The sequence below is a fragment of the Haemaphysalis longicornis genome, unplaced genomic scaffold (genome assembly GCF_048455015.1).
Source record: "Haemaphysalis longicornis isolate Haplotype H1 unplaced genomic scaffold, Haemaphysalis longicornis Haplotype H1 scaffold_9, whole genome shotgun sequence".
Lineage (NCBI taxonomy): Eukaryota > Metazoa > Arthropoda > Arachnida > Ixodida > Ixodidae > Haemaphysalis > Haemaphysalis longicornis.
Window position 1 is genome coordinate 141,704,368 of NW_027526460.1, and position 23,684 is coordinate 141,728,051.

The 23,684-nt window shown below is 48.3% G+C and overlaps 2 protein-coding genes across 2 annotated transcripts in view; one reads left to right on the forward strand and one right to left on the reverse strand.

The window, feature by feature from the left end:
- Window positions 1–279: 279 nt before the first annotated feature.
- LOC144151836 (uncharacterized) overlaps window positions 280–23,684 on the reverse strand; it is a 114,994-nt gene continuing 91,589 nt past the window's right edge. Inside the window, exons 13-14 of the mRNA XM_077683000.1 lie at window positions 926–985; window positions 280–617 (exon numbers count right to left, since the gene is read on the reverse strand). Coding sequence (XP_077539126.1) covers window positions 573–617; window positions 926–985 — 105 coding nt within the window. The 3' untranslated portion in view covers window positions 280–572. The remainder of the gene's footprint in view (window positions 618–925; window positions 986–23,684) is intronic.
- LOC144152425 (neprilysin-like) overlaps window positions 10,518–23,684 on the forward strand; it is a 42,151-nt gene continuing 28,984 nt past the window's right edge. Inside the window, exon 1 of the mRNA XM_077683694.1 lies at window positions 10,518–12,212. Within this exon, the coding sequence (XP_077539820.1) occupies window positions 10,518–12,212 (1,695 nt within the window). The remainder of the gene's footprint in view (window positions 12,213–23,684) is intronic.

Here is a 23,684-nt window from a genome sequence, read left to right on the forward strand (position 1 = left end):
TTGCCGTTCTCAACCTGTTTCCGAGTAGGTTTTCGCTTTCGTCCATAATTGCGTCTCGTTGTGCTTATACAGTTAATACAGCTGTCGTACGTCGCGTCATTCGCAATCGCTTCATGTGTCGACCCCTTAGAGGGGCACTTGGCGTTAATGATCCGGTGGTAGGAATAGATACAAAATGGAAATCGAGACTGAACCTAAATTTTGATCAAGGACGTCCCGACGGCCAGTGTCAAGTGCAAACACATCATTTCTTACTATACACAGAGAAAAGCAATGATAAATTTATAGAACCAACGCCTCTTTATTGTTGTTAAGAATCTTCAGTTTCACATCCCCGTTACAATGAAGCGTCGCAGGCAAGTCATGCTATACTCAAGTGTTAAAATATGCCCCGAGGAAATATTTAGAAGGCAGTGTTTGCATATTTATCTTCCCATTCTTAAAATAATCATTTTGTGTAGAGTAGTGCAGAGAGAAAAAAATATTGGTTGTGTAACTCAAGGTTCATGACACTCAACAGGGCAGTGATCGCGGTTGGACGAATGAGGAGCTTCTTGAAGGCGGAGTGGCGCCTAGCCTTTGACGCTTGACTGTCGCATTAGCTTGCTGGCACATTCCTGAAAGAAATCAAAGGTGTCGCGTAAGCGTCAGTTGGAACAAATTAATAACCAAACTCTGTACATAGCAATGTGTAACGACCATCGCGATGTCAACGTCCACGTGACCGCTGTTACAATACCGAAGCTTGTGACGTTCGATAGAAGGCGGTACTCCAGTAATGGTAAACCAAGGCTTGCAGCCTCCATTGTTGGCCCCTTTTGGGGAGGAAGCCCATCGTGTTGTAGAAAACGCGTTCCCACTAACTGACCTTGGAGTCTAAGATTCTCATACTTGAAAGGCCCGACGCTCTTGTAGGCATACTCACAGCCGCGCTGTTGGAGCGGGAGTACGTGGTCCTCAGCTTTTCCTCGTACCTGCGACTGACCTGAAACATCCACCAAGCATTTTAGTCAGTTTGTAACTTTCACAACCGCAGCTGTCTAACAAACGGCCCTTGCAAAGTTGGGACGCGAATAAAGCCCCTCCTGCACCTCCACCGGCCAATCCCGGAAGCGGTTAATTTCATTGAAAGTTTCATTCCACTAATTTTGATTCGCAAAACGCATTTTGAATTCAATGAAAACGCGTTATTTAACCGGGCATGTTCAAAATTCGTAGTCACGGCCCAGCGATCACGCACAACATGGCTGACATGGCGCAAAGGACATAATTCTAGTGAACGCTCTTGTAGACAAACTGAAAGAATAAGTTTCCTGAGAAAATTGAATAAATTTAGGTTTGGGAGTCGAACCCAAATCCTCTGGAGTGTGACATGAACATACACCCCTTACACCACGTTGGAGCCATACCTCTGGCAGGCTTATTCAGGATATAATAAACACGTTGCGGCCCGCGTCACAGAAAAGTGTGTTAAGAAGCATACTGCGCCCTGCATGAGTACTTGAACATGCTAATTTTAAAAGTAGCTTGAGGCGAGTATACAATTGTGTTCATTTCGATACTCTTTGCTCGGCAATATGAGGATGGACATGTGTCCAGTCGTAGTAACCTATAAAAGAAGAATAAAAGGGCGCAAAAGGAAATTCATGATGATAGTATTGAGGACAGCTTCGATATCGCAATTTTTAAGTGTCAAACCTTAAGAGCCCCATGCTGCGAACAATCGTAGTTTTTGCTGTCCTGTAGAGAAATGTCCTCCGCTGGGAAGAATAAATAAAAAAACACAGTGGCATTTGCACGGGAATTTGATTCCGGGACTCCACAGTAGGACCCAAGGCCGCTACCACCGCGCCGTCAACGTGCGTTCGCAGCGGTGAAGCAAAAGTTGTCGCTGTTGTTCCGTTCTTCGTGACACATACCTACGAGGGTGATTGGCCGGGGATCAGGAGCTTTGAGTAGAGAATGTGCCCACCTCACAAAGCTCCGAAGTGGAAGCGTAAAAGGTACAGAATAGGGGAGCCCCGCGTGACACCAAAACGCGATGCCACGTGAGAAGAACCGTTGCCCACCTGCCGCGCAGAACCTCGATTCCAGGGCGGCTGTGGCATGTGCAAGCATGGTTGTTGAAATAACTCGCGCCAGCACACCGGGGAGAAAACGCGAGTGTTGAAACGCACTCACAAGCAGTAAACATCCCGTGAAAGAAACTCGCGCCAAAAGACACAGAAACGAAAGCGCTGAAGCTGAAGAAAATGGAATGCACCGGTTCAGATGTCAATTGTGAGTATCGCCAGTATTTCGCTTTCAAAGCACGTAAGCATGCTTAAATGCCCAATGAACTTTTTTATCCATGCTGGAGTATTAGTCAACACGGTTGATCAAAAATCCGGGGTTGTCCTGCTGAAAAGATGGCGCACAAAATGACAGGGGGTGCAAAGAACACAGAGAACAAGTCTAAAAATGCTCGAATTGGTGTCATATTTCTCAGGAAAGCTCCTGCAAAGTAAAGGAATTGAGTAGCGAAAAATTTCGGTCAACTTTGCTAGGCAGCGTAACGAAACAAAAAAACTCTGGAACGGGAGACAAGAGCGAATTCCATTGGCCACCACAGTTAGTTGGTTTTACAGAGGAGTAAAGGGGACCTAGTAAATGCGCTCTGTCCTTCAACTCTGAACGTTTCCTAGACACATGCGCTGATGTCCCCATGACCCATTTAAGAATGCTAATTAGAAAAGTAACAATACAGCGAGCTGCTTAGTGCATTACGCTAATGATGCAATTGTAGCCCCGACAAGGCCCTAAAAAAAATTGAATAGGCCTTCAGGCATAGTAATGGAGGGAAACAGAGAAAAACGCAGAGGGATGCGATGATAACGATATAGACTAAGCGATGCGGTGCTATTGGACACTCGCCGTTCCAGCCAACGAAAAAAAACGCTACTGTAGCCGGGAAAGGCCTTCTACAGTTATGCAAGTGTGACACCCTCTTCATTCACAAGGAGTCTCTGCGGAGTTCCAAACGTGACGTTCTTCCTCCGCGTTGGTAAGACTTTCCTGGTGGCTTAAGAGGGACTCGCCCAATCACGTATTCCTATGGGATTAACTAATTGACCACCCACGCGCTTAAAAAGCATCGTGTAGGGATACAATATTTTGTACGGATACATGAAAATGTTTCTAACGGCGTAGATTGTTTCTTTTAGAATAAGAGTAAACAAGAAACACATTCTGGTGTATCTACACTAGATGGCGCTAGCTGTCGAGCAAGCGGTTGTTTTATTTCTTTATTTTAGTAGAGAAGTAACATATTTTCAATATAAGCCAACCAGGCCGTTTGGAGTGTTTTCATGGATCTGCAAAACTATTCGCATTGGTGTCCGAAAGTTTTTAAGCCCGTGGGTCATAAAGTAGTAGGTCGACTCAAATGAATTTGCCACGCTTCTGTTTTTGCTTGCACTGCGTAGACTGGCAAAATAAACACACTTTGCAGCGTTTATCCGGGCAATAAGGCGGTATTTATTTTATAAAGCCCGAAATAAGAAAAACTGCCAAGCTCGGTTTGCGCCGGCCGCACGAACTACCAGCACTGACGTCAATACGATGTGCTGCGTGATTGGACGATGTTCAAGATTAGCATTCAAAGAAATTTCGGTTTCTGTTCTGCGAAACAACATGCGTGGCATCCGACGTTGTTGTTGGATGGGCATTCTCGATATCTCACTAATATGCGTACGCGCTTGTGTTATGTTTTCGGCTGTACAATGCGTCAGATAAGTTTACCAGCACAGCTTGGAATCGTAACAATCACTAGCCGAGGCGTACGCAGTGGATGAACGCCCTCCGCGTCACCGCAGACGCTCAAATGCGGTGGGCTTTTACCCCATCTTTGGTGCATGCCTGACTTCTGCGCGTATCGTAAGAGGCGTGTTCGCACCAGGCCAGGGGTCGGCTTATTCGGGACTGCGACCGCGAGTGGCCGGTGTTTATGGCAATACCACACCAACGAGAACTCGCCATCGCGTCAGTGTCAGTATGAAGGCGTAGTGCGAACTCGCCCATGGAGTAATGAACGTTACCTGGAAAATGGTGAATTCAGTATAAACAAATTGCCCCAAAACAAATACATCAAATTAAAAAAAACTGCCATTCGGGATTCCAATTACCGACTTGCCAAACAATATGCCTAGTACTCCCGAACACTCGGCCATAAGCTAGCGAAGTCAGAGGAGGAAGTATAGAGTATGTAATGTATAGCCAGTTTACCTTTTTATTTAGTTTCAGCATTTCAGGCAGCTTAGATGACTATTTCTTATGTATCGCTCGTGTAGTAAGCGTGCCCCAAATTCCCACAGTATTTTATGTCTAGCGACTGCTAGCCTTAGACGGAAAAGCATTCGCAGATGTGTGGACAGCTGTGCTAGTTCACCCAGTGAAAAAGTGTTTCCCGCAGCCCGTTTTAGGCTGTATGATAAAATTTTCGGTTGATATTATTTTCTCAGCACTTATATTAACCTCGCTGGCCCTTCTCCCGCCTTCAACTGGCCTTACATTTTTCTGCTAGCCTACAAGTCATTGAAGCGTCGCATGGGCGCTTGTGCCGAGCGACTTGGACTTAGAGAATGATACAGTGTACAGACTAACAAACTAAAGGCACATTCTTGCAGGCACAAATGTTCGTGGTTTAACCTAAAGTGAGCGAACGAATTGCGACGACCCGCCGGCGGCCGGCCAACAAAACCCTGGGCCGACTGGTTCGGTCAAAAGGTCGGCGAGCCGCGCAGTAGCGCAGTCAAGCCAAGCCATCTTGTTTTTGCGCCATACGAAACGTCATAGGAAATCGGCAAGGAGGATGCAGAGAGGAGGACAGCATTTTTGAGTTCATTGTTCTACTGAATAAAGTCGCGTAAACGTAGTGAGAGTGGTGAAACATGACCTAGAGACTCCAGACTAAAATTTGCGCTAGTAATCCCGCAATGTTTACAAATCCTTTCAGTGCCCCTTTAACTGGTGAGTCCCCGTCGCGAAGAAGTGGTGCTTCAGAGAATGCGCGTGGACGCAGCTTTGGGCCCGGCGCTTAGGACCTCTTAGAAACATGTCCTTTCTGTACAGCCCCTGCCGCTGAGGCGACGCTGGGCCACATCTTGGGGATCCAGTCCGGCTCTTCACTCAGCACGAGCTGGCCACATGAGAGCCCTACCTAACTACGGAGATAAAACCATTGGAAGTGCAATAATAACGGCAACACCAACCTATTACGGGCAAAACAATCCCAATTAAGGAAGGAAGCTGTGGTTGATTCCTCTGACATAGGAATCCGTAAAACACGAAAGTGAAATCTGTAGAGAAATCTGCAGCTGAGCATGGTTTGCGGCCCGGCGGCTGCTTTGTCGGTGTTCTTGTCGAGCGACGTCCTGCTGGCGGGTCGCTTCGGCAAAGGTGTGCTGGCGTCATTTCCGTGACGGATATGATGTCAGTGAAGTCTTGGTGTATCCCGGCATAAAACACTTTCGCGTTAAAATATCAAACCCGAAAACGAACAACCCTAAGTATAAGGTACTCCTTAGTACTAAGGGTTGCTTCCCCGCAGGAAGACCCTGTGTGCAGGGGTGCACCCTTTACAGGCCTATTGGTTCGTTGTACTGGCGTCATTTCCGTTACGGATATGACGTATGTGAAATCTTTGTGTGTCCGGGAATAACACACCTTCGTGTTAAAAAAATATGCGCCTGTGCGTACCACGGTAGTCTTCGCTCAGCTAGCTACGTGACAATTGAAACCGACCTAAACGAACTAATTCATTCAACGTAAAGGAATATTGTGCACTAAAATCCACCTAACCACGAATAAAATGACGCTCATGTAGAAAAATATTCAGGAAACGTAGCCAAAACCGACATAAAAGTGACCATACTACTGAAACCCACAGACCAAGGTCTGCAATTCTGCTAAAGGAAACGAAACCGCGCTAAATTTTATTTACAAGTCCCAAATGTGCCCAAAAAACACGCGTTTCAAGTGAAAGAAACAATTTGTGAATGTGCGGCCGGGCTTATAAATCAGAACACAATACCTCTTGTCCGCCGTTTCTTCTCATCATAACAATCATGCTCCTACGTTTGCGTCTCCCGCCTTTTTTATCACTACTTTGAACGTAACATTTGCTAGACAAGCAACAGCAAATGCTGAGTATTCGCAGTAGTTTACGCACTTTAGCATAACGTTACACTTTGAGAGTTAAGACCGACGCGCCCAAGTACCGCCTAGCTTGTCGAGGTAGGGGGACTCGCGAGCGGCTTGCCGGAAAGTTACCTCAGTTCCTAGACGAAGAGCAGGGGTGAAACTTAAACTGATTAATCCACTTGGAGATGAGAAAAGCAACGATACAGCACTCTGGGGCAGCGTTGCCAGATAGTGAAATACGGCACTAGATTGTGAAAATCTGGTGAAATTTTGGGGTTGCTGGTGTTTAGGTGTCCGTACGGCTACAGCAGACAATATCTGGTAAAAAAAGGTGAAGAAATTCTGTGATTTCTTTAAACCATGGTTTTCTTTCTCTGAATTGGAGCTTTTTACGATCCTAAGCACCAAAAGCCACTCGCATTATTGGACTGCATGCGGTATTCTGTTGTGCCCGATAAGTATTTTGGGTTGTCCCCACTGTTTGAAAGCAATGAATACTCCAGTGTGACGCATTGTATTTACAACAAACCACAGTGAATAACATCCTCGGAAATATTTTATGCATGGCGTACCACTAGCATTCCTTCCCTAATAAATTCTTCACTAATTTTTGAGAGCTACAAACGCTTTGTATGACATGCTTATTGTACAATATCTAGCCAAATGTTAAATGCTCACATAAGAATTTGAGAGAAATATACGTTGCAGCAGGTCTTTATTGAATGTAAACATAGGCGACAAGCACAACGAGCCTGGCAACTTTCCGTGCGATCATGCCCGTAGAAAATGGAGCAAGTGCTCCATAAACAGGCACTGCGACGGATAGGAATAATAACTGTTATTTTACTTTCCTCAAACCTGTTTCTCTAATTTATTGAGAGAGGTAATTATTCTCAACCTCCGTTTTTTTTTAATTATAGAGTTCACCCCCTCCCTGATATGAAGGCTTGCTATAAGCAACAAAAACACCATATTCATGTCTATGTTTTGGCTAACTGCATGCGCCGAAATGATACAATGATACAGTAAATGCGTATAACGGAAGTATTTTAGTTCTGGTGAAATCTGGTGAAATTTCAACCAGGGGCTGGTCTTTCAGCCTCTTTTCCAACCTGGCAACGCTGCTGTGGGGTGCGAAAGCATGACAACTCAAACGGGCAGAGTAATGTCCTCAGGCTCTCTCCCATAACGCTGAAACGTCAGCATCCTTACACCATCTCACTCGAACGATAAAACACGCCTTGACATGAAGTTTTCAAAACAGAGCAAAAAAAAAAAAACTGCCTGACGAGTACGATGCTCCATAATGCGAAATTTGAGCGCAGCGCGAACTGCAGATTCTTCTCTCGGCGACAGCTCAGAGCTGCTGCTTCGGCGGCGCGCACTTCTAAACTGTGGCAACTTAGTTTATTTTAATGCGTTCTTTTCTCCTCCTCCTGGACTGAGGACGTCCGCAGGGCGATTGAACGCCTCCAAAAACTTCCGTATTTCTAAAGGTAGATGTTCATTAGGCATCCTCCTCTCCTCCTCCTCTCCTCCCCCTCCTCCTCCTGCTCCTCATCTTCCTCCTCCTCTGCCTCCTCCTACCTCTGCCTCCTCCTACCTCTCTCTCCCTCTCTCCTTCCCTGTCCAGGTTAATCCTCTTTCGTCGCCTTGGCTGCGCGAGTCAACGGTTACCAGTACGTTTTCTTATTAAACGGACTCTGCAAAACTTTTGATAAACGCTTGCACTCTTTCCTTCTGGTCTGGGAGCCCCGGGGAAATTTTAGTTATAGGCCGAACGGAGCGGCACTGCGCCATTTTCTCTTCGCCTCAGATCCGCCTTCCGTTTGCCCTTTGCTTTTGTGGCGATCTTTTTTTTTTTTTCTTTTGCGTGGCTACCAAAACTTTCTGCAACTGAGAGGAAGCCGGCCAATAGCCGCTACATCGCTCTAATGACGTTGATTGATTGTCGGATCTAACGCCCCGACGCAACGCAGGCGAAGAGGCGTGCCGTAGGGGAGGGCTCCGGATTAATTCTGACCACCTGGGGATCTTTAACGTGCGCCGAAATCTCGTACACATGGGCATTTTTGCCTCTCGCTTCCATCAGAAAAGCGGCCGCCGCGGCCAGGAATCGAACCCGCGACCTCGTGCTCAGCAGCGCAACCCCTTAGCCACTGAGCCACCGCGGCGGGTCGCTCTAATGACGTCAATTCAAGCGCTCGAAGAACGCCATCACTGGGAAAGAGGAGGAATAAATGTTTATTTGACGAGCGTTGGTGATGCTCTAGGGCACCCGCCCGCTAGGGGGTGGGCGTCTTTATTCCTGGGTGCCCTGGCCTGGCAAGAGAGAAACATTTTTGAGCACGTTTCTAAGTCGTCTGATGAGTCAAGCGCAGCAATTTGTGGCTCTGAGAGAGAGAGAGAGACAGATCAATCCTTATTCTGCCGCTCAAGTCCGAGCCGCGGAGTTATGAGTCCTCGGAGGAAGGGGGTGTCCCACGGTCCTCCGACAGTGGCGGGCTTGGCGGAGGTGCACAAAGAGTTTCAAAGGTAGTTTGTAACCCTTCATTCTAAGTGCTGGGTGTGTTTGTTGACTACGTTCTGAAAGCCTTTTTGATTGATTGATTGATTGATTGATTGATTGATTGATTGATTGATTGATTGATTGATTGATTGATTGATTGATTGTAGGGTTTGATTGATTGATTGATTGATTGATTGATTGATTGATTGATTGATTGATTGATTGATTGATTGATTGATTGATTGATTGATTGATTGATTGATTGATTGATTGATTGATTGATTGATTGATTGATTGATTGATTGATTGATTGTAGGGTTTAACCGGCCGACGCAACGCAGGCGATGCGGCACGCCGTAGTGCGGCCTCCGGATTCATTTCGACCACCTGGGGATCTTTAAGGTGCGCCGAAATGTCGAACACACGGGGGTTTTTGCTTCTCGCCTCCATTAGAAAAGCGGCCGCCACGGCCGGGAATCGAACCCGCGACCTTGTGCTCAGCAGCACAACGCCTTAGCCATTTACCCACCGCCGCGGGTTGAAAGTCTTTTTTTAGAGAAAAGTTGAGAAAAGTGCTGCGTGGTCCTTTTGTGTCACCATTCAAACAGAACACATGGGAATCTGCGAATTATTTAGGCAGGGTTCAAACAATATGTAGTAATCCAACTTACACACCCCGAGTACCACCAACTATGCAGCAGGTACAACGGGGGAAAGAACATTATTAGAGGGCTAGAAGCATTTATATTTACAGCGGACGATGAGGGCCAGTTGAATACTGGTTCTGCGTGCAACTTACAAGAACTTTCAACCTTCCACATTTTCCAATTCCCAGAGCCAATGAATCCAAATAACCTCGTCCTTGGGAATACCACATGCCCACTATGCTGGAAGATCCTGATGATGATGCCGTCATTAAACGGACGTAAGAAAATTGTAAGGTGATGATGATGCTGATGATGAGTGGCAGCCGAATCAGGTGAAAAACGATGACTATGTACTTTCTAGTGCGGCAACAAAGAACTCCGTTTAACATACCTAACCACGATACCGTAAGAAAAACAGTCAATTCTATCCCTCCCTATATTTGTTGCCTTATTCTGGTAAATTTTCACTTGGCCAGCTTTGGAATCGTGCTGGTAGGCGGACTGTATTTGCATGGACTATGTGTGCAAAGTTGCATTGTTTGATCCTTGGCCTTGCAACAGGTACGACAGAGAGAAAGGAGGTATGCAATAGCCCATGTGTACCATACCTTGGCACACCCATTAACCCATTATACCACTGCGTCATGCCTCATTTCTGAAGACGGAGTTTCGGAAATTGAACCGCATTTGGAACTCTCAAGTGTATATTGGGCCTTCTAATTGATTGTGGCTATCAAAACATCCCGTATTTTCTTTCCTTCATTTCGTTATTTTGCTGCTTCGTTATTTCTCGTCTCAATAGAGTGAAATGGTCACAGCTTCGGAGTTTCATGGAGCAAAATTGTCCCAAAATAAAGAAACGCGTGGACAAAGAATAAGTGCGTAAATTTTCAAACACAACACAAATACAGCGTAGGATTACTGTTTTTTAGATCATATGGACGCACCGGGTGTAGAGATCTTTAAGATTCAGAAATGAGATATGTGGCCCAAAGGTAAAAGAAGAAGAGGCAAAAAGCTGCTTTGCCGGCCGTGCCCTAGGCTCGTCTATAATAGCAGCAGCGAGCTCGTCGCCCAACCATGTTGGAACCGCCGTGACCAAGCCTGCCACTTCTTTTCCTCGCTGCAAATAGACGCCCTGGGTTGGTGCGTCGCTTCGGGAGCTCAGCCACGCCGCTCAGATGCTGTGGTGGTCCAGAAATGACGACCAGAACCGGCGGCACTCCGCACTCCGCGAGAGCACCGACACAATCTCTGAGGCGGCGGAGTCGACGAGCCGCACGGTCGGCACGCCAACGCCAGTCAGCAGTCACGAGCGGCACGGGCGCAGCACAGATCCCTCGGGGAACACCGAGGAGGACCTGTCACGCCAGTCGTCCAATGTGGTCACAGAGGCGCACAAGTTCCAGTACATCCGCAACTTGCTCAATCGCGATGTGATGCCGTTTCGGCCCTACACCAACGCAGCCGCCGGCTACACCGATCGGACGACAGTGCAGTACGATCCGGGTGGAGCCACCAGGTACCAGAGCGTCGCAACGGGCGAGTTCTCCGCGGCTTCATCCTCAGACTCGGTGCAGACCCGCTACCCCGGGGGCGAGGACGTAAGCCGCAACACTGGGGCTGAGTGGGAGGACAGCGAGTTGGCCCACAAAACGGAAAGTGTCCCCGAGACGGTCCTCGGCAGCCTGCCTTCGGATTCTGGCTTCGACAGCGTGGTAGAAGACCTAGCGAGGAGCACTACCAAAAGAAACTATGGCGGCTCGGTGAAGCGACGCTCGTTGAAGAACCGCAAGCGTCCTTTTTGGGTCCTTATGGTGTTCACTGGGATAACCTTCGCCACAGCTTCCGCGTTCGGATTGGCCACATTCTTCTACTCGCACGGCGAGCTGGCGCCGAAGTACTCGGCTGAGGGCAGTGAGGCGGGGTCATTTAGTGGCGACCAGGGCGGCGCCCCGATCGTGTTTCATGCAGACGGCAGACTAACTCCCAGAAGTACGAAGAGCACGATCGACGACGCAGTTGAAATAGCAGAGGCCCCGCGTCCGAAGGTGTTTGTAAATAACGCGGAGGACCCCGCGGTCAACCTAGACGATGGTGTGCAGGAGCCCGTGGTGAGTGACGAAAGCGTCCAGGAGAAGCCGACTACAAGGAAGGTGCAGCGCCGCAAGAAGATAGCCGTATGGGAGGGTAAGCGCATATACGAGGCGGGAAGCGAGGCACCGCACCTGTCGTCGGGCGTCACGATAAAGCCTAAAGAACAAAGCAAAGCCACACAGATTAGATTGAAACTGGTCTCACGGCAAAACACCCGTGCTGTTAGTGATCGCGGCGCTGGCGCGAATGTAAATAAGGCCGACAAGGGCAAGCCATTGAAAGCATCCAGGCGAGCCAGCGTGACCGGCCCTAAACGGCGGCCTCGAGCCAAGGTCACGCTGAGCGGGAACAACGCGCGATTCTGCGAGACAAGGGTGTGTGAGCGGGAGTCAGTGTACCTAACAAGCTACCTGGACTGGAGCGTGTCACCATGTGACGACTTTTACAAATTTGTGTGTAACCACTGGAAGAGCCTACACCCAGACCCGGCTTCATCGGTCGACTCGCTGCGAGTGCGCCGGGTCGAGGAGGACATCTACAATGCGCTCACCTCGCAGAAGAAACTGAGCAACAAGCTCATCAAAGCGCAGTCCCTCGTCAGTGCATGCGTCCACAAGCCCTTCACTGACAACCACAGGTCGGCGCTGCTGGACTTCATGGGGGATCTTGGCCTGCGCGGTTGGCCCTTCCAGCGGGACACCAAGACTCTCACGGACGTCTGGAAGAGTGCCAGTCTCCTGCTACGCAATTTGGGCCTCCAGGTTCTCGTCTCGGTTCAGGTCAGAATTTACGCTGAGCAACGTGGTAATCTGTGTTTTGAAACGAAAGTTTTGTTGTGGGACAGATGGCGTCCTGTCAAAAAACTAATGCATTTCCGCGTAGACAGGTCGGTCGACCAAAAAAGCTCGAATAAGATCTCTGGACAAACAGCGCGTGTGCGAAACCGGGATTCTGTTGTGTCAAAACGGTTATTGAAAATAGCGAAAAAGGAACAGTTCCGGATAAGACAATACCCGCATCAATCATGAAGGAGGAGTCCAATACTATACCTTTGTCTCAAAAACGACATATCGGTATACAATCTCCCTACCAACTACTGACCGAGCCCAATGCTGCTTATCTTCGGTGATCGGACGAGAACGGGCGTATTCAGCATGGTATAAAATTAAATCATTCGTAGATGCGTTTACTTAATGCGCAAAACATTCTCGCATGAATTAGTTCTTTGTTTGTGATTTGGGTCTTTGAAGGATTGACGTTCAATCGGACGCACTTTTAGCGAAGGTTTCGACGCTGTTTTGATGTTAGAAATCTTTCTCGTTTCTGTCAACTTTCTTGGGAAAGGAATGGTAATTTTTCTTTTGTCGTGAGCTCAACTTTACTTTCTTCGGCGGCTAATCTTCACTCATCTTCATCTGGCATTAGGGCATGAGAAAGGAAGGGAAAGATAGCAAGTGATGGGTGAGAGGGAAGAGGGGGCAAAGGAAACGGCCTGCGTAAGAGGGGATGAGAAGATTGTAATTGCGTTGGATCGTACGGTACTGTAATACGATCGGAAGCAACTGGATCGCATTGGATTGGAGGCGACGTTTGCTCCAAACGCAGAGAATCGGCGAGACCTCAAAATAACAGCTTAACAGAGAAGCGCTGTACGACAGGGAAGCAGAGAGCGGCGGTGCACTGCCGTCGTATACGCGCGCCACCACTTGTTGCACTTACAAAGGAACAGCCCGGCGAGGCCGAACGTGTAACTGAGCGAGGTTATCGCCAGATAAACAAGAACAACAACAAAACAGCCACCGCCTGAAAGAAACGAAAAGAAATCAAAACTCCAGTTCGCTCTTTCATTAACCGCGATGGTGTCGCTAGACCACCCACAATCGCGGGAGGGTGGCCTTTCAATTCCTTTAACCGCGTCAGTTGTGCTGGCAGGCTGTCCGCGTTTCGTGTCGACGTTCCCGAACGCTCCCATCCGTAATGTACCGTCAGCGTTGTTCGTCTTTGGCAAAACGCGATTATACCAGAATTTTACGCCACAACCATGTGTAACGAGAATTGGTCATGATTTCTCCCCGAATTCCAAGACCACATAATGAACCTATTTTTCATAAGAAATCACGGGGTTTGTGATGCCCACGCGTACTTTCAACTAAAGAAAACGAAGAAAGGTTGAATTAGCTTAACGGAACTCCAGTCACCTATAGTGCCTTTTTAATTTCAAGAGCAGAGCAACGTTAATATTCTTGACAATGCGCAAATAAGCGCATTGTCGAGAACAATTTCGCTAGGAGTCGCTTTCAAACGCGCCTTCCCACACAATATTCGGAGCAATACCTTATTTATTGCCCCGACTGGTCTTCTAAACCCTTCATTTATTATACAAATTTTTATTCAAAGCATATATTCAGCCTTGCCGGGATATAGGTAGCAGTTTTTCTATATATATATATTCAGCATTGCGTTCCAAGGTGAATTAAACTCAGGTGTACAAGTAGGACGCACGATAGCACGAGATGGCGGCAGTTTCCATTCCGGTTCGAATACGCAAAAGCAGTCAAAAACATTCGTTCGGCCACAATGGGGAATCTATACCTACACATCTGTCATGTCGGGGAATCTGGAAAGGAACAAGGGTGCTGTTGATGGCAATGATCTTTCGCTTTCCTTTTCGATGGCATGTGGCCAATCTTCACGCGGTCTAATAAGAAAGGTACATTGAGGGCAACCCCCGTTTGTGGGGCCTCTAGCAGGGCTTCATCAGCAGTTAGTGTGGGTTTATGTCACTCTGAAAGCGCGCCACAGGAAAATATTCCCTTGAAATTCAGCCATCTGGCTACCAATGATAGCTAGGCATAAAATGCAGCCGTTCGGCTACATGTATACAGTAGATTTCGGTTGTGAACGGACGGCGCCATTTCAGGTGTATGTCAAGCTTCCTTTTTCAGAAATTTTTGGGACTTTCATGAACTGGCAGACGACGTTATTCCCTTTTCTTCACCACGAGTTTCACTCATTCTTTCCTTAATTGCTCTACCTAGCATACGCCTTTCTTAACAACTTTTTTAATTAAAATGTATGATTTACCGTCTTATATACACTATCTTGAGTGCTATCTATATGTAATAAAACGTGCATAACTGTTTGTTTCCTACCAACTAGATACGCGTCGTCATGTTGTGAACACTGCGTCCAGAAGTCACCCGCTCTTTAAGACCATAGTTGGCACCGAAGTAGCCCGATTCTCTACAGATAATTTGCGTTCCACTTTTCTACCAAGATATTCAGCTGTTTCGTTCGTTTCTGGTTTTATTCGTTTGGCTGCCTTATACTTAAACTTCAAAATCAACTGCAGCTTTACGTCTTCCTGATAACCTTATCCTGTGAACAGAATCGATCTTGCGTACAAGTAGGACAAAGAGACAAAAACGAACGACGAGTATTGCCATTTAAATATCAACAACCTATAACACAAACAGCGGCTATATGCAATAGCTGGCTCAAGATAAACATTCCGTACCCTCACAAGTAGAAATTTCTTCAAATCATACTTACATAGTGTGTTTATCGTTGCGTTATCATCATTAAGGTGGTTTCACCGGTCAGCAACACAGCAATCTGACCATGGTTTGCCCTTCAAAAGAGAACCAACCGAATCCCGGTCCTCGAAATTCATTTTGGGTCACATGTGAAATTACACAAGTTGGGATACTCTTAAAATTTACGATTAAAATGTCTTTATCACTTACAGTATTTATGTTGTAAATGTAGTGAACAGGGAGGACATTATATTCAAGGAATGTTTTTTTAGTATGAGCACCCTATGACTTACCGCGGTGGGTAAGTGGCTATAAAGCGTTGTGCTTGCGAGCCCAAGGAAGAGGGGTCGATTACAACCGCGGTGACTGCTCTTCAGATGGAGGCGAAAAGCGAAAACGCCCATCTTAGGAGATTTCGGCGCACGTTAAAGATTACCAGGTGGTCAAAATTTAGAAGAACAATTTGCCCACATGACGTTATCAGCTATTTCAATGAACAAATTTAGGTTAACTAAGTGTCTGGTTCACTTTCGGGGAAACCAAAACGCCACAACCTGCAAAGCAAGCGGCGCGCTAGAGAAAAAAAATTACTGGTTGCCATCTGTGTAGTGTAGCCTATACATTGCATGTTCGTTAAAAATACGCCTATACCGTTTTTACTTTACTGGCAAGAAAGGCGTCTGACCGAAAATAAAACACCGTCTTGGTTAGGGTTAATGTTAGTGTCCTTCCGGCTCTACTAAACCAATTGGCATAACAGTATGAAAATCGGTTTCTTATAAGTGTAAAGCAATAAACAAGAGCAACACATAAATTGCAGAAGGGTTTTCAGGGCCAACCGGGGAATATCATCGCGAAAGCAGCTCACACTCCTGGTTATCAAACGTTGTTCAATGGCCCGGAGATAGTAATGTTTGCCTTTTGTGTTTGTAACGGTTAGGTAGAACTTATAAGCTACGCCCACAAGATTCAGAATATTATGGTCCCCCCCCCCCCCCCCTCTTAGTGCTTTCGCTCACAGTATTCCTTCATTGGTTGCTTGCCACTTGCACCAACATGCACCAGGCTCACCAGGCGCTGTTGAATGCGCCACTGCGTCTATTTTGTATCTTGTGGCCATGTGTCACTTTGCTGCACTAACAGCAACCGGGTATTGTACCGCTAGGCTTAAAGTTTTGGGTTGAGGTCTTAGGGCGTCATAATAAGACTTGGTTGCTGGATAGTTGATTCTTGACACACGAAGAAATAAATACTGCGTGAAACGTGTGGTACTGGTAATACTGGTAAGAAGCATCACTCGGGCTCGCATGGATGCTTCATGGAAGCATGGATGCGCTCGCGAGTGCTTTGCTCGCTCGCGAGAGCGACCGGATCGTCCGCGGAACTGTATATAATGTGGTTTGTCGTTTCATGCAAAATAAAGTTGGAAGTTTCGCTCCTTCTGCCTCCCCCTTCTCTTCGTACACGTCTTTCGCGCAGTATTTATTTCTTCGGCTCACTACGTCAACCGGTGCCCGCTGGCTTTGGCGCTCCGAGGTCACGGACCAGGTGCTAGACACCTACCGAGGCCTCCACGTCGCTGCGGCCGTGTGGGCAGCCGCAGGAGCTTTTTAAATAAGTGTTATTTTTCCCTCTCTCCCTTTCCCCTATCTCCCTCCTTCTCTTTTTCTTTTCTCTCTCTCTCTCTCTACCTCTAGCTCGCTATCTCCCTCTGTCTCTTTCTTTCTCTCTCTCTCCCTCTCTCTATCTCCCTTTCTGTCTCTCTCTTTCTTTCTCTCTCTCTCCCCCTCTCTCTATCTCTCTAACTCTCTCTCTGTCTAGCTATTTCTCTTAGCGTACAATTTGTAGACTTTCGGTGGTACCAGTTGACGACTTTGCGCCTCAAGGTGTGACGTTAGGCCTAACGTCATATAATTACGCCTGACGTTTGGTAACCTTGAAGTGTAGCGTTATGACATGCCAAGCAACGCTATACTTATTTTACTTCGAGCCACGGGTGCCAGCACACTAGTTTAGATCTCAAAGGGTTGCGTTAGGCCTAAGGCCGGTTTGTGGCATGCCTAAGTGTCCTCCTCCCTCTACTGCCCAATAACCTTTGAAGAAGTGAGTTAAAAACTGAAAATTACGGTAGTCTTCCCGAAACAGGCTTCGCAAGAAATGCTTCATGAATTTCCCGCAAAATTGGCCGTGTGGGTTCTCAGCATGTAGGAAAGGATACTCAGGAGAGGCCCTAGCATCCCAATGCATTGCGAAAAGTGTGAAGGAAGTGACGTCATTTTTCTTCAGCCCATAGACAGTGTTGCTTAGTTGCTTACGGCTGCGGCGGCTAAACCTGGCAAAATGCCACGGACAATTTTTTACGGCGCTTTGACTGTGGCTTCCTCGCTACGTTGGCAACAAAGTGCGGCAGCCGCTATGGCGGCGTTGTCGTCTGCAATCTTTGCACTACAGCTCATTTCGCAGCGTTTCTTCTACTGCCATTTCCTTTGTGGTGCTTCGAAGGCAACGTTTCCTTCGAAGGAAACATCCGATGGTTAATAATTGGTGTGGTCAGTGAGCACAGTTGCCGTTATCTTGTGGCGATATCTCGTCGATTCGCACAGTGGTTTTCCATTCTTATCGGCCTGCGGGTGAAACGGTGCGCGTTGGCAGCTTCGGCAGCGTCGACCCACTTGATGAGGCGATTTGCTTCAGTTGGAAATCTATTCTCAACGAACACAAGGCAAAGTGAGGCAGACAAGTAGTGCTTCCGTTTAGCTCGACAAATAGCGCATGGGCGAATATCCTTGCCGGTGAAAACTGATGCCCAACAGGCGCAACCGCGAGTGCGACCGGCAACCGGGCACGCAACAGTGAGGCATCTTGCAAACCACTGCAGCCACTTATTCACGTGAAGTGAGATTAGACAGTTTTAGTTTCACGAGTGTACAGAGTTCACGTACGGAGACGTGAAAAGCGTACGTAATCCACGCGCATGTAGTTAGTTTGCAACTCGTACGCGACGCACGCGCGCGTAGGGTGCCTGGATGCCTAGCGCCATCTACGAACCGACATTGCAGTAGCCACTCGTGATCCCGCGAGTCTGTTGCTATGAAGACGACAATAGCTACTTCGCCAGGCTTAAGAACTGAAAAATCGGCCTTCTATCTAAAAAACGAAGGCCGTTTTTCGATTGAAACTTAGGGTGAGGGTTAGACTGGGCAAATTGAAGGCGAAATCAACAGTTTAGAACATGACATCGCACCGAGGAATTAACGACGAAGCTGTTTTCTCTGCGAAGCGGGTGGGCAGGGCGCCGCAATGTTGGCCAAATCAAACCGGAAACAGCAGAGGAGAGTGGAAAAGGTGACCGGTAAAAAGCGCAAAGTCTCATGGGTACATTGCCTGCTCCCGCGGAGCCCTTCCACTTCCGGTTAGAGAGCTCTCCTGTCCTCCCGTACGCCGACGGCTTTGAAGTGCGCGTGTGCTCGTTGTTTATCTGTTTCAACCGAACAAAAACGCGCATGCATAGCACATTCAATGAATAACAACGATGAACCCTAATAGGGGCTTCACTGAAAGGAAAGCACTCTGTGACATATAAACAACACGCACACACGCGCCTGGAAGTCACCGGCGTATCGGAGGCCAGATGAGATCTCGAACCGGAAGTGGCGGTAGCAGAGGACGTACCCATAAGCCTTCGCGCTTTTTGCCGGTCACCAATGGGCTCATCGACATGGCGGGTGTGGCTTCACAAACGTGACGTCAGGGCCTCTCCTAAGCTTTCTTTCTTCCATGGTCCTCAGGTAAAATGTGGGTTTAACTTCACAAACCGAGCGTTCAAGCAGACGTCGCAAGGGAAGAGAACTGATCACAAACGAAGTTTGGTGGTACTGGCAAACATTGAGCTGCCATTTACGCCACTCACGCGGCAAGCCTACCCCTTCATTTCCTCTAACAATCAGCAACAAATTCTCCCCGTAATTTCGCAGACGCGCGCACACTTTTACATCATCATCATCATCACCAGCACCAGTACCACTACCAGCCTATCTGCGCCCACTGCAGGGCAGAGCCCTCTCCCATGGATGTCCAATTAACCCGGTCCTGTGCTAACAGGGGCCAATTTATTCCCGCAAACTTCTTTATCCCGTCTGCCCGCGGAACTTTCTGCCGCCCCTTTCCACGCTTGCCTTCTGAAGGGATCCAGTCTGTTTGCCCCATGAATACGCCAATTAACACTTGTACTACATGCACACGCTCGAACAGACAAATAAAGCGTCGGTGCGCAAGCGAAGACCGGCTTTTCCCGTGAGCATCTGTTTGGCAGCGGTGATCGAGGATCGACTTCCGCACAGTTGAGAACCGAAGCGCATGGGAAGACGCCTTGCGGAGGGACGTCAGCCGCCATTGCAATGCCGGAAGTAAACAGACGCTATATTTTCCATAAATGCACCTCGTCAGCCAACGCTGCCGCCATGTTTGGCTAACCAGCTTCCTAGCTATGGCCATTACGCGGCAAGCACAATCAGTCCGTGAGCAACGAGCCGTACTCCCGCACAACAACAGCTTGTTAGTTGCTGCCCGACATCGCACACCTCGCGCAACATTCGCAAATAGGAACGTATCTTAAAGCCCCCGCTTTTTGTTTAAACCAGTTTCAACATCCCGCTTGTAACCGATACACTCGACAGGGATAAAGAAAATATCAAATTGGCTCTACTGTAACCTTTATGCCATAGGTTACTGCCGTTCCGAAGTTACATTAGAGGTTACCAGGATTGCAGTGTAGTGCGTCACCTCGAAACACAAAAAATACGTCTTGTTTAAATGCCAGCAGTACATTTCTTGAATCAATTGTAGTGTAGTAGTAGTAGCACCTTTATTGTTAAGGAGGGCCAAAGGCCGGTTCATGGAAGAGGAAGGAGAGTAGGGGAGGGGAATGCAGCGTCTTTTACAGGGACGTGGCAGCTTGCAGGGACCAGAGTCGACCCCAGCTACACTGCCTGTGCTAGGCCACCTACCTTTGATGGCAAACAGCCCTATTTTGTGCAGTAGAGGTTTCTCCATAGTATGATAGTCTTATGGAGTGTTTGTTGGCGCGTGGAAAGATGTGATGATGTCTGAGCGATGTTGCGAGAAGAAGGAGCAATCCCGAAGGAGATGGTTGAGGTCTGCATATGTGAGGGTATTGCAGAATGTACATTTGAGAGGCAGATTGGGTGAGAGCCATTTTCGCATTATGTGTGGGGTGTAGGCGGCATTTGCTAGGAGCTTGTTGAGAAATACCTCAGCGGCTCATGGCAGGGGAGGAATGCCGGTTAAGTACCCTTGTGGGGTGGCATCGATGTAGCGGTTCCTCTTGTCGCGTTTATGTCGAAGTAACTGCAGGGAAGGAGGTAGCGGTGACGGCGTCGGCGTGCAGGGAACCAGCGGAGGTGTGATACTGCTCTCCTGGGCCGCAAAATGGGCGGCCTGGTTACCCGTGCAAGCTGTCTCGTGGCTGGGAACTCAGCCAGTCCGTACAGATACCGCGTTGCGACGGAGTAGGGCAGCATGGGTCAGGATTTTTTGTGTGAGGGGGTTGAGAGAGGATGGGAGTCTGAGATCTTGAACTACGCCGAAGGAATCCGTGAGGATGCGAATGTGGGATGGGGGCATCTGCGAGACGTCGAAGCTTATGTGGTTGAGGGTACCGATGACAGCGTGGAGCTCAGCCTCCAACGGCGTGATGTGGACAAGGTTGAGGCTTGCTGTGCCGCTGAGATCTGGGTTCTCCAAGTAGTGCCAAGCCAGGCCGACGATGTGGTCCCTGACGCTGGCATCCGTATAGGTGTCAGCCGCACCGGGCAAACGGGACCGGTTTAGCTTTTATAGGCGCTGTTTGCGCAGCGTGGAGTGACCACGTGGGACGGTTTCGAAGGTGCATTAGGGGCGACATCCGGGAGAGCCCATAGAGCCATTGGGCTTACCAGGTTGTGCACCTGGATGGGCCATTGGTTGTCCCAATCTGAGATCGCCAGTCCTTGCAGGGTAAGAGTCCGCTTGAAATCCGCTTGCATTCGTGTTTCCTTCATTATAGGATCGATGGGGGGAAGCGGAGCGGCTTGTTCCAGTGCCGTAATTCTTGTATGCCGAGGTAGGCCGGTGATGGTTCAAAGTGTGGCTCTGTGAAGGGTGTGGATGAATTTGAGATTAGTATTGCTTAAGGGTCACCCGTTTCCTTAAATTAGGGTGCACTGCCAGAAGATATGGGGAGTCGACTCAAGAGAGCCAACAAACCCCACCGAATCTACAGGGCACAGGTGACAAAGGGGGTGGCCGTCTGATGTGCGGCTTTCGCCGACTAGAGCGGCAAGAATGAGCAAGAGCCTTGAACGAACAAACAACACAAAGACTTATATTTAGACAGGCAAGTTACATACACAAGCACGAGGTAACAGATCGATAATGACAGACAACCCAGTTGGAATTCTAATACAAGAAACAGTTCAATTAGACAAAGTGATACAAACAGGAGCGTTAACAAATGAATGTTACGAATCGGAGCAGTTAACAAAAAAAAAAACGAGCAGTTCGATGCATACGAGAGACAGAGTCCAAGCATATTCACCGACCGGGCCGGACGATGCACCGCTGTCGGAGGCGAGTCGGCTACCTGGGAAGCGTGGCTTCGCTGTAGGCCAGGCCGTCCGAGACGATCGCGGTCATTCGAGGCCCGGGAGCACGTTGGAGTCCTCCAGGGCGCGGGTCGCCGATGGTGTGATGTTCAAACTGGCAGGTGCAGTTGTCAATCACGACGTCCAAACGTAGCTGGTTTGCTTAGGCGCGGCTTCTCTTTTTATAGGCGCGCCGGTGCGGAGGGGGAGAGCACAACACACAACGCGCCCGCCGCCGTCAGCGAAATAACTTCCCTCTTCTCCATTCTAGAATGATCGACGCTCTTTAGCACTGGCAAGGCCACGCGCACCTCCTCGAAAGTACTGGAAGCTTCGACGAAACCGGAGCGGCGGAGGTTTTATTTTTGTTGTTTTCTGGCCGGCCATCCGGCGTAAGATCGTGTTACCTCCTTTTCGTTCGAGAAACTTCCAGCCTTGTCTTGGGCGAATAGAACCGAGTGTAAGAAGAATTAGGCGCTGTACAATGAAATGGAAAATTTATAAAGTACTTTTAGACGTCGTACGCTCGAGTTTGTGACACAGCCCCCCAGTTTCAGAATATTATGCAATAATCACAAACCTCACAAAGTCGTGCGTTCGCGTCGTTCACACTTAGGGAACAAAAAGAGGCTGTGCCTACGAACACAAAATAAAGTACAGCCCAATGTTCTTCATAATAATAATGACAGGTACAGAATTCGCGTACAGAACAGCGGTTTGGCGCAGATTTTTCAACAAATACACATCCTAGGGACAACTCATAAGTTTGAGCACAATAAAGCTCTAGCAGTCGACAACTGCAACGTTCACGAATGCCACCACTAGTAACGCCAACAATACACGGCAAATGTACTGTACAATAGGTAATACGCATAATCACAAACTTCACGTTTGGTACAATATAGAAGTCGCGAATGTAAACGTCAGGCACCACCTTGTGAATATACAACCTAAACATTCTACTCGCGGTACACAATTACAGGTATACCTGGGTTTACACTCTGCTTAGGTAGTCTGCTCCCACATTATCGCTCCCTTTAATATGTTCAACTGTGAACTGGTATTCCTGTAAAAGCAGACTCCAGCGGAGGACTCTACTATTCAGCTGTTTTGCTTGCTGAATGTAACGGAGTGGCTGGTGGTCGGTTTGCACGATAAACGGCCGACCGTACAAGTACGCGTTGAACTTTTGACTCCCCAAACAAGGGCAAGACATTCTCTTTCAATAGTGCTATAAGAGGCCTCTCGGGGCACAAGTTTCCTGCTGGCGTACGCTATAGGGTGAAGCGTGCCCTCGTAGCGTTGCATGAGCACGGCTCCGAGGCTGGTTTGGGAGGCGTCAGTGCGGAGCACGAATGCCTTAGTGAAGTCTGGGAGTCTAAGTATAGGAGGGCTAGAGATGCGCCGTTTGAGCTCTTGGAAGGCTTCTTCTTGAGCGGTACTCCACTTGACGATGTTGTTTTCCCCTTTTTTGGTGAGTTCGGTTAGCGGTGCGCTGATCTCGGCATAGTTCGGAATAAACTCGCGATAATAGCCTGTTAGGCCGAGGAATGCGCGAACTTGCCGTTTTGTTTTCGGGGCCGGCGCTGTCTGGATCTTTTCCAGGTTCTTTTCCAGTGGCGCTAGTTCTCCTTGCCCAATTCTATGCCCGAGGAAGTCGATCTCTGTTGCCCCGAACTCACACTTGCTTGGGCGTACGGTCAGTCCAGCCGCTTCAATTCTGCTGAAAAGCTCTCGGAGTGATGCAACGTGCTCTTCCCACGTGCTGCTGGCAATTAACACGTCGTCGTAGTAATGATTAACCCCGGGGACACCGTTGACGATTCTCCGCATCAGCTTGGCGAAGACGGCGGGAGCGGTTTTGATTCCGAACGGCATGTAACGGAACTGGTAAAGTCCCGACGTTGTGGAAAAGGCAGTCTTGGGTTTGGACTCCTCCGAAAGAGGAATTTGCCAGTACCCCTTTACAAAGTCCAATTTGGAAAAGTACTTTTTGCCGCCTGCGGCCGCAAATACGGCATCGGCTCGGGGCATTGGTTCTGAATCGGCGACTAGTATGTTGTTGAGTTTTCGG